This window comes from Nanorana parkeri, unplaced genomic scaffold (assembly GCF_000935625.1).
Source record: "Nanorana parkeri isolate BGI_ZX_2015 unplaced genomic scaffold, ASM93562v1 scaffold5, whole genome shotgun sequence".
Taxonomy (NCBI): Eukaryota; Metazoa; Chordata; class Amphibia; order Anura; family Dicroglossidae; genus Nanorana; species Nanorana parkeri.
This window is the reverse complement of record NW_017306273.1, coordinates 2,015,878-2,033,114: the sequence shown is the minus strand read 5'-3', so window position 1 is coordinate 2,033,114 and position 17,237 is coordinate 2,015,878. Positions and strand designations below refer to the sequence as shown.

Below are 17,237 nucleotides of genomic sequence, written 5' to 3'. Positions count from 1 at the left end.
AAGCCAATCAGATGAAGTCGCTGTGTGGGCACTCAGACAGTGGCAGGTACAGACTATCAATACAATAGCCAGCGGGAGATTCCTCCAGCCACACTGTATAATGTAAATTGTGGAAATGTGCCTCATCTTATGGTGCATGGCCAGCTTTAATGCTATACTGCATGCTTGTTCTAGGTCAGCAGCTCTGACCAGGATCATTGTTTTAGAAGCCTGCCCCTTATTTGTGTATCACTCCGCTGTTGATCCTCAAACCATCTCTGAATTGGTGCTGTCAATGTCCTTTCTTCTGGAGGGGGGCTACTTTCGATCCCCATGGACCCTGTGTGTGTTGTAAAGTTGTCACCGCTCCAAGCTCACTCATGTGATGGACTACAATCTCAATATAAATTAGTAAACTAAATATGAGATTGTAATCCATCCCCGCAGTGAGCTTGGAGCGGTGACTACTTTACAACACACACACGGTCCATGGGGAACAAAAGTAGCCCCCCTCCAGAAAAAAGGGCGGTGTCAAAATAGCTCCTGCACCTTTTTGCGATTTCGACAAACCGCACAGGTGTGAACATCCTCCATTGGCTTCAATGCGTATCTGTGTTTTGTGCAACTCAATCGGCGCAATAAATCGCCCAGGCATGAACCTAGCCTTAGTGTGAATTTAAGAACATTATCTCAGTTGACAATGAGCGCTTTTAACAGATAGAAAATGGCAAGGTGGGCAAAACTACCAGACGGGTGAATGAGCTCAAATACAAGGAAAACGTTAACTGAGATTTACATTTTAGGGCTCAGTCACAGCAGTTGCAATGCGTTCCGGCCCGATTCCCGGCCAGAAGTGACATCACCAAATCTTACTCCAAACCTTTTCAAACTGGCAGACAGAGGCTGCAGTCCCTCAGATGATCTCACAGTATGGATATCCAGCTATCAGGCTCAAGGCACACTGGTATTATCCAGGAGGAATTCTAGCTAAAGGGTGCATTTTTCATGACACAACATTCCTAGAAGTTCTATATACTAGCAGTCAGAGGCTTAGTGCTTTACATGACCTAATGCAGCAGATACACAGCTATGACGGTGCGGGCACAGGAATTCAAGGCAAAAGTTAAAAGGGCTATAAAACCCTCAAACCCTTTTGAAACAGGTTTAAAAACTTGCGTCTTCGTTGCGTGCTCCTCTCCAAACATCTGAAGAGTCTCGGGCGGCCGCAAAGGATCTTGCTGCGGGCGCATGCGCAGTTCAGATGTTCGGCCGGGAGACGAGGAAAGACACAAGGTAAGTATATGAAGCCGCGTGCACCCGCACAAACTCCGTGGGACATGAGAGAAGAGGAGGACAGACACATCCTTACACTAACATTGGGTGAGAGGAAAATAAAAATAGCTTTTAATGTCACTAAGTTTTTCAGAGCACTGAAAGATTAGAATGGTTAGTCGATCCCTACCGTGTTTCCACGAAAATAAGACACTGTCTTATATTTTTTTTGGGCTCAAAAAAACACACTAGGTCTTATTTTCGGGGTAGGGCTTATTTTTTTTATTTTATTTTTTTTAATGTACAACAATCCAAGGTTAATGCAAATCCAAATTAAATAATTCAAAATGGCAAAGTTAAGAATATGGTGATCAGGGCAATTAGGGGTGCCATACCTTGCCAAGAGCAATTTGGTAACCAATCGCTGGCCAGAATGAGCAAAACGCACTTTCACTATCGATTCCTCACAGGCGGAGTGCATTTGGTATCACTCCGCCAGTGACAGGAGCCAGCGCTATAGAGGAAGCATCGGCTCTGCTCCCTCAGCTGCCGCCTTGCTTCTTCTAGCGCTGGCTAGAAGAAGCATAAAATAAGAAGGTCTTATTTTCGGGGTAGGTCTTATTTTTTAGCAATTCCCAAAAATAGTACTAGGTCTTATTTCCGGGGAAGGTCTTATTTCCGGGGAAGGTCTTATTTCCGGGGAAGGTCTTATTTCCGGGGAAACAGGGTATAAGATAACAAATGTTCACCTTTTGAGTTTAGGTCCACTTGAAGTTTGTAAAAATGGCAGGTCAGCTGAAAAAGTAACTCTCAATCGGTTAGCTGTGGGCTAAGGGTAGGGAAGGGGGTCTCTATTTTTACCTACCATATTTCACAGTGTACTCATTTGGCATAAACACCTTGTACTGCTAGAAAATGTTTAGGACTAGAAAACTCTAAGCTTTGAAAAATTGGTTACCTTGTATTAACAAAATGGGAAAAAATGGTCTAGGAAAACGCTTACTTGTCTGCAACTATTTAATCACCGAGGGCCTTTTACGTCCGGAACTCTGAAGACCAAAACTTGCCTCGAGAGCTCGTCTCCACTAATAAAGCAAATTTTAATCAACTGAAGTAAAGCTGATCTGATGAATATTTGAGTTATTTGGTTGTGGGAGGATGCATGTGTAAACGGCAATTTACACATGCATACTATTTTATTTGCACCGCAGAGAGCAAATATATGCTTAGATGACAATTTAGTGGACAAACAGCTCGGTAAATTATTATAAATATAATTAAATAATTTTTAAAATGTTTTTTTTTAATGAGAAGCAGAATTTGATAGCGGCGTCGGTCAGAAGAGTAAAAAGGGACTTTAAAGAATTTGTAGTGGAGCACAGGCGATGGAAACACAAAACTTAAAAAGGATGGAAATATGTAACTTAGGAGGAACGTCCCGTTACAGCTGTGAAGCAATTATTGGGAAGTCGCCCAGCAGCATAATTTAGAATATTAAAACCCGATAACTAGCTATAGATAACTATCCATTTGAAATAAAATATCAATATTCTGCTGGCTCCTGAATTACATATTAATTGGGTAAATATAATATATTTGTCAAAATCAAATAACAGTAAACTCTGTTATCCAATATCCAAACTCATCTAACCAGAAAAAAAATCCCCTGTGTACTAACTTTTCTGAGGCATGTAATATCCTGGAAACGATCATGTGTCTATTTGTCTTAATTTGATTTTGGTTACTGCATTTCAATATTAATATTAAGTCAATACAGAGTTTATGATATGGTATAGTATGGGGTATGGCATTAGTTAGACCTATTTTTAATAGTAAATCTCAAGCAACCAGAAATTACATTTATCCAGAATCTACCAATCCCCGTGGATGCCAGATAACGGGGAGTTTAATTTAGTGGGAGATCGCTGAGCCCCCAATATCTGATGGTTGGCTCACGTCTAGTTATGAAATAACATCATTAATTTTTTTTTTTTGGTTTCCAGTTCTTAGTTCTGCCCTCTTAGGCTTCCTATACCTGGATTCGATTTGTTTGAGCAGCCTCACCGGAGCCAGTGCGTCCCGAATGACTGTGATGGATGGTCTTTAACATTACAGTATTAAAAGATTTGTTGGACTCAGGAGTTCCTTACTCTGGTGCTCGCATTAGACTTTCAGTACTAGCAATAAAGGTGGCAAAGGTTCTAATCCTTCCCAAATCTATAATTGACATATTCTCTTCCTACCCTACCAGGACAGGAAGCGAGGGGAAATCAATGCAATGGGGACCCGGACAGTAATACAATCCTGAGTAATAATAATAATAATAATAATAATAAAGTGACGCTAAACCTTAAAAATACATTCAAAGTACCTTAACTACTAACAACAATGTATCTTATTTGTGTATCACTCGGCTGTAGATCCTCCAATCATCTCTGAATTGGTGCTGACACTGTCCTTTCTGGAGGGTGACTACTTTTGTTCCCCATGGTCCCCGTGTGTGTTGTACAGTAGTCACCGCTCCAAGCTCACTCCCGGGATGGACTACAATCTCACGTTTAGTTTACTAATTTGTACTGAGATTGTAGTCCATCACAGGAGCAAGCTTGGAGCGGTGACTACTTTACAACACACACAGGGACCATGGGGAACATAAGTAGCCCTCCTCCAGAAGGAAGGACAGTGTCAGCACCAATTCAGAGATGATTTGAGGATCTACAGCCGAATGATACACAAATAAGATACATTTTCGTTAATAGTTAAGGTACTTGAATGCATTTTTAAGATTTAACTCCTGAGTTTAGTGTCACTTTAAATTTTAGATGGGGCTCCACTTTTAGTGTTCCTGTTATCCAAAGCAGATCCACATGCTTTCTATCTGCTGTATTAGCATCAAATAAATAACTTGTTTTTCACATCACAACACACGACCCAAAGACAGACTGTGCCTGACAACAGCGGGCAGCTTTGGAAGTTGTAAAATATTAAACACAGGCAAAGACCAAAAAAAGAACCTCAACATGCGTGTCATTACGCAAGCTGACAGCGGTCTTTGGACGAGCACCCAAAATGTCCCAGACCTGTCTTATTGGTTTTTTTTGCTTTTTGTTTAATTAAATAAAAAATCAATAACGACATTCTGAGAGCAAAGGAAAAAGGGAAATGCTTGCCGGCTATAATTGTTAGAGCTCATCAGTGGAGCGATTTATCTATGGAAGTAATCTGACGGCCACTCATGTGATCACGTAGGAATTTTTATTCCCCACTGAAAGATAAACTGGCAGCTGACTTGCCATTGTATTTGTTTTATCTCCTTCTGGATTAGCAGTTCTACAGCCTGTAATAAAGTGAACCGTACTGTTAAACAATGGAGATCTTATGATTGTGTACACATAACAAAAAAGGCTTTGTAGAACATAGGCAAAAGGTTCACTAGTATGAAGCTGCCACTGCCCATTAACCATCAATTCTTGCCAAGTCCCTCCGTCCATCCACCCTTTACCACACATGCACACCCTATGTTCACAAGACCTCTGCATTACAAGCCCAGCCGATCATTATGATCAAAGAATAGAACATTGGATAAAACGCTAACAGTCTAGATCCTCTTGCAACGGCAATATAATTACAAAGCAGGGAATGTTGCATATCACGGTCTATATTTCAATAAATGCAGCCCATGCATGGCTACCATAGAGCAAACCTAGGGGGGGCAGATGGGCAGAAAAAACAGCACCATATACCTCTAGGTTAACGCATGTTGCCTTGAATCCCAAGTTGCTCTGTATTGCAGATAATTGACAGAGGTTTGTGGAAGTTAGCAATGACCCTACTCCTGGATCTACTCCTCCTTGCTAAATGCTTCCTGCTGTTGGCCTGTCACTATGATGGAAGCATGTTCAATAGAAACTAGTAGCCCATCACTGAACCCTTTTTTTTTTTTTATCCGATTAGTCGATTAATCGAACTTAATAATCGGCTAACTAATCGATTATGAAAATAATCGTTAGCTGCAGCCCTACATGCGATACCCAAAAGTGAGAACACAGAAGGAAGGGGCAGGGCCAGCACAACCATATATTGGCAATACATAACGTTACTGGGGCCCCATGGTGCTATACAGTAGATTTGAGGAATTATGCAGTAACCTGGAGGTTTAAACCCCATTTAAGAAAACCTGTTGTGAAATAAATATGTAGAAAGCAACGATAGACACCAGTGAACACTAGTTGTCTGGCCGTCTTTGCCAGCAATACTTATTATTTTCCAGTTGGAGACTTGAAGTGTTGGAAGACAGCCAGTTGAGTACCATTTTCAAAAGGACAGTTCACCCATCACAGTCCATGTGTTCTCTAAACATATCTTTCCTTTAAATGGACACTAAACTCAGGAATTAAATCTTAAAAATATATTCAAGTACCTTAACTATTAACAGAAATGTATTTTATTTGTGTAACACTCGGCTGTAGATTCTCAAATCATCTCTGAATTGGTGCCGACACTGTCCTTCCTTCTGGAGGGGGGGGGGCTACTTTTGTTCCCCATGGTCCTCGTGTGTGTTGTAAAGTAGTCACCGCTCCAAGCTCGCTCCCGTGATGGACTACAATCTCAATACAAATTAGAAAACTTAACATAAGATTGTAGTCCATCACAGGAGCGAGCTTGGAGCGGTGACTACTTTTCAACACACAGGGATCATGGGGAACAATAGTAGCCACCCTCCAGAAGGAAGGACAGTGTCAGCACCAATTCAGAGATGATTGGAGGATCTACAGCCGAGTGATACACAAATAAGATACATTTTTGTTATTAGTTAAGGTTCTTGAATGTATTTTTAAGGTTTAGCTCCAGAGTTTAGTGTCACTTTAAGGAAGTCTGGCATACTATCATTATTAAATTAAAAAAGATACACACGTTTGAGACTTTCAAACTGGCAGCTGTATTAAGGTAATCTTTCACAGTAAGCTAATGAACCTTTACTATAATTTCCTTGCTCAGAGTTGTTAGAGAAAGAAGAAAGAAGAAACGCTTATTTTTTAAACATGTCGGCCACTAAATATTTTAGTGCCCTTGTCTTCAGATGAAGCTGAGATGTGCTGCCGCAGCAGTTGCCAGTTTGCGGACACCGTGCATTTTTAAAACCACTTATCAGCGGTGAGATGCACTTGCTGCAAACCTTCAATAAACATCGGATAAAAGGAAAAAAAAAATTAACCACTGTATCATCAAAGGAAGGCAATGCCAATGACATTCTTCAAGCAAATCTGTCATGGGTTAAAGTTCTGCAACTGACCGAAGAAGTTAAAGTGGGCGCACGTACCTCTATCTTCCAGATTTTAACACAGTCTATTAAAACTACTGTCTGCCGTGATAAAGTACCTTCTGAAGAACCATCAAAAAGGTCTAATCAAAAAAACAGATCTGGGAACACAGAAGTTCCACAGGTATCAACCAGATAAAATCTAATCTTTAATGAAACAATTAAAACAATTCTTCCTATACAAAAGTACAACACAACTTACAGAGGTCTCAGCAAATGTACAAAAGAAAATACAATAAAAAGAATATGAAAAACTATTTATACTGTAAATAAAGTAACCACACCAAGAAAAATCAGCCTGTGGGGACCAAGTGGAGGCAAGGTCACTAATAATCTATGTCTTCCAGTATCAACAAAAGCCACAGAGACGGGCACTAAATAAAGGGACACTAAACTCAGGAGTAAAATCTTAAAAATACATTCAAGGACCTTATTGACAAAAATGTATCTTATTTGTGTATCACTCGGCTGTAGATCCTCAAATCATCTCTGAATTGGTGCTGACACCGTCCTTCCTTCTGGAGGGGGGCTACTTTTGTTCCCCATGGTTCTTTTGTGTGTTATAAAGTAGCCACCGCTCCAATCTAACTCCGGTGATGGACTAAAATCTCAATACAAATGAGTAAACTAAACATGAGACTGTAGTCCATCACAGGAGTGAGCTTGGAGCGGTGACTACTTTACAACACACACAGGGACCATGGGGTACAAAAGTAGCCCCCCTCTAGAAGGAAGGACAGTGTCAGCACCAATTCAGAGATGATTGGAGGATCTACAGCCGAGTGATACACAAATAAGATACATTGAAGGGAATTTATCAAAACTGGAGCATCTGTGGACGGCAACCAATCAGCTCGCTTTCATTTTCAAATTTTAACTGAAAAAACTGAAGAGAGAAGCTGATTGGTTGCCATGCAGAGCTGCTCCAGATTTTGTCTGCAACAGTTTGGATACATTCCCATTTTTGTTAATAGTTAGGGGACTTGAATGCATTTTTAAAGTTTAACTCCTGAGTTTAGTGTCACTTTAAGTACCACGGTACACACGGGCGATTCTGATGCTGAAGGCACATCGCTACCAGCAAAATTACCTAGGAGAGATTTCCACTTACCCTAAGGCCTCGTTCACTCCAGATGCAGTGCGTTCCGGCCCCGATTCTGACCAGCTCATTTTTTTGTGGGGCAGGAGGGGGCGTGACGGCCCATTGAAGTGAATGGCACCGTAGCCACGCCCTCAGGCCACAATGCTATCGGACACACGGCATTGCAAGGCACATTATGCCTGCGCTCTGGTCCGGTCAAAATAGCAGCATTGTGACTGGACCGCAGGCATAATGTGATCACGCATGCACGGGATCGCAAAGCACATTATGCCTGCAGTCTGGTCAAAATGCTGCAAGCACTATTTTGTTCGGACCGGGACGGAGTGCAGGCATAATGTGCCTTGCGATCTCGTGCACCCCGGCCGATCGCATTGCATCCGGAGGACGTGGCTACGGTGCCATTCACTTCAATGGACTGCCACGACCCCTCCTGCCCCACAAAAAAGTGAGACAGCCGCAATGTGAGGCAGTGCGTTCTGGCCAGAATTGGGCCGGAACGCACAGCATCTGGTGTGAATGAGGTCTAAAGGAATCACTACCGGGTTGGCCAATAGCATTGCTCTTAAACAACAGGCAGGGAACAACATTTTCCATTCCAGCTAGCAAGGTAGAAACTTTATAGCAAAAGGTAAGCAGTCCATTAGCGATCCTCTCGCTGGCAAAGATTGTGCGTTCAAATAAAAAAATCTCTTCAGAACTTTCGATAATGCCACCAGAGCCTTCGTTTGATTTCATCATTTGATTTTGGAATGAATGGAGCTTCCTCTGAATGAAAACCACATTCACTATCAGAATTTCGTTCGAAAAAATGTTCATCCTGATTTTTTTTGTCACTACAGTCAAAATCAATAGTAGATATGACCTATTCTATTAGAAAATCGAAGGAACGTTGGAAAAACAAAGGAAATACTACTTGTGTATGGCCGGCTTTAGTCAAAGCAATGCACCACTTTCCCTAAGTAGGGGCAGAAGATAAAAAACACACACACAGCTAATTAAAATGTGAATAGCAACTTATATTTTCTTGAAATAATATACAAAAGAGGCACAAAAATAGCCCGAGAATACTCTGGATAAAACAAAGGTTACGCTTCAACCTTCTCATTTTACTTAATATTAAGGGCATATGGAAATGAGCTCTTTACATATTTTGGGTAAAACAACAACCTTCAAAAAGCAGAACTTGGAACAGACTTTCCGCAGAGGTAGCGAAGTCAGTCAACAGTAAGTGAATTTAAACACGCTTGGGACCAACACGGCTCTATATTCAGGCAAAAAGGCTAAAAATAAATAAAAAGGGACAAACAGGATGGACCACGCGGTCTTCTTTCTGTCGTCACTCTTTTAGGTTTCTAACTCCAGCAAAAACAGCACGCAGCAAAAATTATCAAAGCTTTCAGAAGTCTCAAATAGCTTTCTGGATGCCGTTAAAGAGACCCCCGTCCTACCAAAGACAAAACGAGGCACATTTTGCTACAGCGACACAGCAATAAAGCAGTTTTCTCCTCATTTGTCTGTGCCCCCGTTACAGATTTATTCTCACTTCCGGTCTGATAAAACTGATTTCCTACGTGCCTCTAAACTTGCTAGCAAAATTGACTTCTTCAGGAGAGTCAATTCTCTAGCACAGACTCCTTAGCCTTCCTTAGACACCATAGCCAGCGCCTCTTCTGGAGAAATGTCCAATTACTGTCTTTGCAGGCCCAGCTCCTCCGCCCCACAACTCACTACATACGGTACTACTTTTTGTATCTGCTGGGGATGGAGCGAAGGAGAATATTACAGAGTGTGAGTTGAGTGACAGCTCTGAGTCTGCTTGGGCTGCGGACATAAAATCCAAGATGGCAGCACCCTGCAGAACCATTGGCTCTGGTGACATGACATTTCAAGTTATGACATGACATGACAGTTATTGTCTGGCGGCGCCATCCGCAGTCACTACAAGCACACCCCACCCCCCCCTCCACCGCTATTGGGGATGTCTGGGGTAAGCATTGCGACAAGGGAACCATCTACAGCACCCAGCAGAAAGGTTTTTTCTTTCACCATACCTAAAATAAGTTGATTGCACATAAGACCTTATAGGAAGATCACCGTTAAAATTAATGGTTTGGCGACAGGGAGGGCTTTAAAAGGAGAGCTGTACCTTTTCACCAGCTTTTGCTGTATCTCTTCAGCTGGCCGCGGTGAATGGGTCCATATACCGAGACTGGAGGTCCTCTGTAGATGGCCCAATTCAAAACTTACTGCGCAGGTGGAGCCCGCATTGAAGACATTTTCTTTTACAACAAGCAGATAACACAGAAGGAGGCAGCAGCTCTGGAACTAATATAAGTACACAAATGGGAAGAGGAAGTTACTGATTTACTGCAAGCTGACAAAGATGCACCTGTCCTTTAAAGCATCCCTTCAGTTCCAGCCTTGAAGTAGTGAAAACAAACTGTAAAAAGATTGCTGGCGGTTACTTAAAAAGAACACAATAATAAGCTGCTAGCAAGGTAAGGCAATGCTTAAAGCTTACTGAAGAAAGCTAACAGCATGTTTAAAGTAATATGCAACACTCCCTTCAAGATTGCGTTCAATAACAGCAAACTGAAGCTTCGGGGTGCTTTAAAAAAAAAAAAGCTGCTGAAAGCTTGGTAATTGCTTACTCTGAAAGCCCATCACGTTTTTGCTAACCTGTTTTTTTTCCACTTACCTTGTTCTAGTGCACTGAAAATCTTCTTTGAAGTTGGGTTAACATCACCATGTGGCTTTAGGACCTGTGGCTTCCAGCAGCTCTGAGAGAATGGGTCTACAAGGCACCCTACAAACTAAGGGGGCACCCTGCAGAGCTAGTAAGGGTGGTGAGGAGACCAGTCATCCAGCACACAAATAGCTGGCTGGGGTAACCGGTCTCCTTAAAAAATACTTCATGTCAAGAGGCGGCATTTCCTGATTAATTAAAGACAGACGTGCCAGGGGATCGTAAAGAGATCCTGCAAACTAAAAAAGTACAGTGATAAGAAATCGCCGGCTGAAGGGGTGTCAATCACATGCCACTACTGTGGCCTTCATAAGGGTCAGTTGGAAAAATTACTGAGCATAGAAGGGGACCAGGAGATAGACACTTGCCGAGAAAAGGAAACAAAACCCCATTACATTTGAATACTATTTATGGCTGTGATGTGTATTTTTGGTTGACTGATCATTTACAACCCAATCAAAAGGAAACTCACCATCACAATACTACGTGGAAAACACCTTGAAAAACAAGCTAGATAAAGGTCATCGTACGTGTTCAATGTGTAAGTCAACGACAACACTGCGAGGGACAACAACACAGGCAACCAGCTAGAATTCATCTTCATATAGGACTGCAGTAAACAGAAATCTAGGTTAGCGCGCTCTGGACATTATCACAGATAAGAGCTCTGGATAGGGCCAAGTAATATTACTGCAAAAGCAGCACCACCCCGAATATGAGTAAGCTCTACAAGCATTCGAACCTTAAAAAGGAATATCTACACAAAATGTCTCTTTCATTAAATTGTCTAAATGAGTCCAAAGAAAACTTGAGGTGCCTTTACCCTGGCAACATAATGAGCATTGTCCTTCAGTTTCTGGAAGAAATAGAATCAGGACTTCAATTGATCCCTACTGCCAACATCAGTATGAGAATTCGTATTGTGGTAAACAAGACCCTTCGATTTGCCCAGAACCAGATCGGAAGAGAATCTGAGCCATTTTGAACCTCCTGACTTTTTATTGCCTCTGTTTACATGCAGTTGAGGGACAAGGAAATGTCCCAGACACAAACAATTGGGCCACCACTGACCTCGTTCTTAAAGGTTCAGTCCCAACCCAAGCTCAATCCTACCAATGAAGTGTAATAGTTTCATAGAGATGTACATATGACGGTTAAAGTTAATACCAGGCATCTTGTGGTGTCTGGCAGGACTTTTACATTTAAATGTAGACAGGTTCACTTTAAACCCTTAGTTGAGTTTGGTGGATACAGCCATTCATATTAAAAGTAAGCCTATCAACATATACTGCCTATACCAACCTTTCCCTACTAAAGTTCCTCCAGAGGTTGCTGGGGGCATTGTAAGTAATTAAAAAATAACCAAAGACACCATGATCATTTTTTTAACCATCTTTAAGGAGGCATTTCTCCCAATCACCACTTATATAAGAAGCATTCTACCCACTGATCACCAATGTGAGGGAACAGTGCAAATTTCCGTGTCTGCATCCCTTGCCTGGCCAATCATCATTTGTTTCATTTCATTATTACTGAAAATAAGTTTAGTGTATAGAACAGCCCTGGATGTCAAATACACCAAATCTTTATTCTTTTATTTTTTCTTATAGATCAACTTGCCATCCACGCTAATGTACCGCGAGATGTAGATATCATTATTAGCAAGGGTTCCTTAAGACCTCAAAGTTATTTTAAGAGTTTCTCCGTTTTAAGAAGGTTGAGAAAGTCTAGTAAAAAGCAATGCCTACATGAAATGCACGAAACCTGAAGTGCCTGTGCATGCCAGCACCTTTCTACCCAAATGCCCTGGAAGCTCCGAAACTTTGCGGCGCTCAATTAACTTAGCAAGGATGATTCGGCTAGTGCTGCAACTAAAGATTATTTTTTCAACTAATCGATTGGTTGTATAAAAAAAAATAAAAAAAATATTATTGATGAGAATAGTTGCCAACTATTCTCATAATCGATTAATATCGATTTAGTTGATTAGTTGTTGCAGTTTTAGATTCGGCCTTTCCTCCTTCCCAAACCTCTGTTGATGCATGCAGGCTTCTTCTAGGTTTCAGTATTCCATTTTTAATCACCAGATAAGCAATATCACTGGTTTATTCGAAATAGAACCTGTCACGGCTTGAAAAACAATGCTGAAAAACCTAAATTTGGGCAACCGAGAAATCCTGCAGTTTTGTTGCCTTTTATTTAAACAGCTTTATGGAGTCGGGCGCTCTAGACGCTGTATGGAATTATCCAACATAGCACTGTAACATTAATCTGGACACAGACGGGACTTGACAGAAACATCACTTTTATAAGTGAACAGTTCAATGTCCAAGCAAATGTTTCATAGTGACAGACTCCTTTGAAACAAATTTTTTACATGAAACCCAATGCTGGATTCTCAGTCTAAACGATACTTCCAGGTCACAGCCAAGATGTATTCCTCTACTTTATAAACCCGGATTTAGGTTATTAGTCCTCATTCTTTAATCCCCCCCAAAAAACAACAGCACTGGAAACAACGACTACACCCTCAAAGAACCGGAGTCATGCCACTCCACAGTCCTTGCAGAACAGAGAGAACTGGGAAAGACCGCCGTTGTACGACCAAGGCTAAAGGAAAACAAAGCGGCGCATCAGAAAAATATTAGCAGTTCTGTCAAGAAGATCATTTAAATACCTCGTTAGTGTTCCAACGATGCCTCTCTTTTGGTAAGCTTGAACATTTTGGTAGGCATTCGAGCAGCTTCTTGGGTAGAAAGATCTTCACATGACTGCCATTGCTGTTTCCATGATCATCTAATTGGGGGGGAAAGCAAGAAATAGAAAACTGTTTACACAGATACACATATCAAATAAAAACAAAACAAACCACAACACTTTGGACTTGAAACACTATGTTTAGAAGTAGCGATAATGAGGAACAGGCCGCCTTCCCCCCTAACACCCAGGGAAACTAAAAGAGTCTTGAAAGCACATTTGATGTTTTGTATAAAAAAACAAAACTTTCTCTGCCTTGATGATACAGCTCTCTGTTTAAGAGTAGTGGTCTAAAATCCCCTCATTTTAATTGTATTCATCTCTCAACATCTTTGTAGAAAAAAAAAAAAAAATGTCAACCACAACACTGGTTCCGCCCATCGTTTATATATCGCCCCCACCCCCATTTCAACTTGTAAATGCAAATAGATTTCCCATCTCACTCTAATTTAAACTCAACCACCCTCCACTGTTCTTGTGCTTCCATTTGAGGCCCAACAGTAACATCGCTGCACTAATGAATCATTTGCTCATATGCTACCAGGTGTTCACGATCAACAGGGCCACTCCATAGCAATAATCTGCTGGTTCAAAGGGGACTCTTCCCTTTCTTCTTCTTTGAACCTTCATTATCTCATAAGTAAGTAAAAATTATTTAAAACAAAAAAAACCTACACGCTTTAAAGAGATTGCATTTATCTTTTATGTCACAGGGACAGCCACGTGAGTCCTATTTAAAGCTGAACGCCAAGCAACCAGCTAAAGCTGAAGTACATTTGTGGGAGCTGCTGAAGGATTTGTAATTCTGCCTTTCCAGTTCCGAGATGTTGGTGATCTGACTTTTCTGTCGTCATGCAACACAGCTAGGTCACCCACCCACCCTGAGAATGGACGGTGAAGGCTTGTTCACACCATCTGCGCCGGACGTTTTATTCTGCACAGGCCGAATGCAAGGCAAGGCAATTTGCATTGTCATGGATGTTGACAGTTCACACCACTGCGGTAGTGAGCGCTTAAAAAAAAATATGGCATGCATTTTTTATTTGTTTTTAAGTGCACCGCAGTGAGATGTGGTGCAAATCGCATCGCACTGTAGTGAGCCTATAGAACTTAATGACATGTCACTTGGCATTTTTAATAAAGTTGTAAAAACAGTGCAATGCAGCTCAATCAAACACATCAGCACTGTAAGGGCACACGCCCCCCAACTGGTATGGTGTGCACAAGCCCTGAAGGAGAAGCAGCACAAGACTGACAAGTGTGCATATATCTCACCAGATTGGCTGTCCACCTTTCAGTCCAAGTAGGACAAAAGCCAAACCAGGTACTGCTCCCCAGAGCCCCTCTCCCCCGAAGCGGTAAAGGGTCCCATAATTCATCAAGTTCTATACACAGTGTATAGGCGTGAGGACACTGAGGAACATTTCAATGTGGCAGCATAGCTGGAGACTGGCTTCAGTGACCAGAGAAGCAGGCAGTCGGAAGGGGGAAAGAAGCTCCAGGGACCGGTCTAAGAGCAAGTCGGCTTGACTTATTTTTTACAGATATAGGTCTATGCAGCTACAGATTACAGGCATGACCTCATCATAAGGGGCTGTATTGAGTAACCTCTAACGGATTGCCCAATATGTCTCCCCATGCCTCCTTCGCTAGACTGTTGAAATAATCCTCGCCACCAGCCCCATTAGGTACTAGTATCCACTTGATCGAAGAGGAGATAAAGTAAAGGCTGGAGCTGGAATTTAATTTGCTATGGTAGCCAAATACAAGTCTATGAAGCTACAAATTACAGGTATGACATCATCATTAGGGACTGTATTGAGTAACCTCCAATGGATTGCCCAATATATTGCCAGACCCCCCCACCCTTCACTAGTCTGTTGAAATCATCATCACAACCAGCCACATAGGGTAGCAGTATGACTTCAGAAGAGGTCACTAGCTTGTTTTTTTAACACATTGATTTCTAGGAACTGAAAAGAAAAATCATAAGAATTGCATCATTTATACAAAAACAGCAAATCACCAATATACACGCTAGCTACAGCTGTTAACATTTTTGCAATCTGCACTCGGAGCATAGAAACGTGGTCCAATTACTGTTACTTGCATTTCATTTGACATGACATGTCCCCACTTTGATTTCAAGTGCAGTAATGCACGGAATCGTGTTCCAATATATTTGACACAACTCTACTATTGACTTCAAAGCACCGTCCTTTTTTTTTTTTCTCGCCACAAACACACTCATGAGATAATTTTTGCAGCTGCTGCAAAATCGCTCACCGCCCTGCCAGGGGGACACGCAGCAACAATGAACGACAGCTCATGCTCTGAGGGGACCGAGGAGACGATTCAAAGACCTGGTATTTAAGAGGCAATAATGGCTTAAATGACTGGGGGGACAAAAAGTGGGAAAGTGCCCGAAACACAAATATAATGGGCTTGATTATGTTTTTAATGGGAAGTTTTTGTTGATTAAGACTTTTAATAAACCTCACACCGCACTTAGAGTAATAATTTCCCTTGTAGTTCACGCTGTGGATACTTGGAAGTCCCCGTTCTATCTGTCCCTTTACCTAATTAAATGTGCAATTCTTAAAATGGGGGGAAAAAGGCAGAAAAATATGTAAATAATTAACACTACATGGCTTCTTATCGTTAAAAATGGCTCCCTGTTCTTCAAAGTAATTAGCTTTGTAATGTTATATCTGTTTTGCTTTCAACACAAAGACACAATTGGAGGGCTGAAGGTTTTACAAAGCAAAGATCCTCCTGCAGAATTTGCAAAGTCCCAGCATTTCTTGCTGCCCAGCAGATTCACCGCAAAAACTACAAAAACCCCAGGCCTGCAGCCCCTTATGGCTCCCTACTGGTCAGTGAAGTCCCCATTTTATTAAAGAACCATTGGGGCTCAGAATTGAGTATGCGGCGGGTCAGTTTAAGGAAAGTCAAGATTTGCATAGTCAGCAGTTTAGATCTCTAGATTTACTGATTGTTCTGACATTTATTTTGCAGTGTGGCTTTAAATTGCAAGCCAAATGTCTAACCAAAACTTTTTCACTTTAAAGACAGTCAGCTGTCTGTGTCTCGCTAGGGATATTTCCCCTCACTTCCTGTTCTGGCGACAACATTGCCACTGTGGCATAAAGTAATGGGGTTCTAATCATTCCCCACACTACTAGCAAGTGTCTTTACTGTCTGTGCTCGATAGGACACTGACAACACAGTACCAGACAGGTAGAGCGCAAGAAAGAGAGACAACGAGAGACAACGAGAGCGAGCAAGAAAGAGAGACAACGAGAGAGAGCAAGAAAGAGAGACAACGAGAGAGAGCAAGAAAGAGAGACAACGAGAGAGAGCAAGAAAGAGAGACAAAGAGAGAGAGCAAGAAAGAGAGACAACGAGAGAGAGCAAGAAAGAGAGACAACGAGAGAGAGCAAGAAAGAGAGACAACGAGAGAGAGCAAGAAAGAGAGACAACGAGAGAGAGCAAGAAAGAGAGACAAAGAGAGAGAGCAAGAAAGAGAGACAACGAGAGAGAGCAAGAAAGAGAGACAACGAGAGAGAGCAAGAAAGAGAGACAACGAGAGAGAGCAAGAAAGAGAGGCAACGAGAGCAAGAAAGAGAGACAACGAGAGAGACAACGAGAGAGAGCAAGAAAGAGAGACAACGAGAGGTCAAGAAAGAGAGACAACGAGAGGTCAAGAAAGAGAGACAACGAGAGGTCAAGAAAGACAGACAACGAGAGGTCAAGAAAGACAGACAACGAGAGGTCAAGAAAGAGAGACAACGACAGGTCAAGAAAGAGAGACAACGAGAGACCAAGAAAGAGAGACAACGAGAGGTCAAGAAAGAGAGACAACGACAGGTCAAGAAAGAGAGACAACGAGAGACCAAGAAAGAGAGACAACGAGAGAGCGAGCAAGAAAGAGAGACAACGAGAGAGAGAGAGCAAGAAAGAGACAACGAGAGAGAGCAAGAAAGAGAGACAACGAGAGAGAGAGAGAGCAAGAAAGAGAGACAACGAGAGGGAGAGAGAGAGAGAAAGAAAGAGAGAAA

The 17,237-nt window shown here is 41.8% G+C and overlaps 1 protein-coding gene across 2 annotated transcripts in view; it reads right to left on the bottom strand.

Annotated features, from left to right (window-relative positions):
• The window catches only part of CAMTA1 (calmodulin binding transcription activator 1), a 1,254,390-nt gene that overhangs the window by 1,225,038 nt on the left and 12,115 nt on the right, over positions 1–17,237 (bottom strand). For both annotated transcript variants that reach the window (XM_018552416.1, XM_018552423.1), the window contains exon 2: positions 13,097–13,215. In XM_018552416.1, the coding sequence (XP_018407918.1) occupies positions 13,097–13,215 (119 nt within the window). The remainder of the gene's footprint in view (positions 1–13,096; positions 13,216–17,237) is intronic.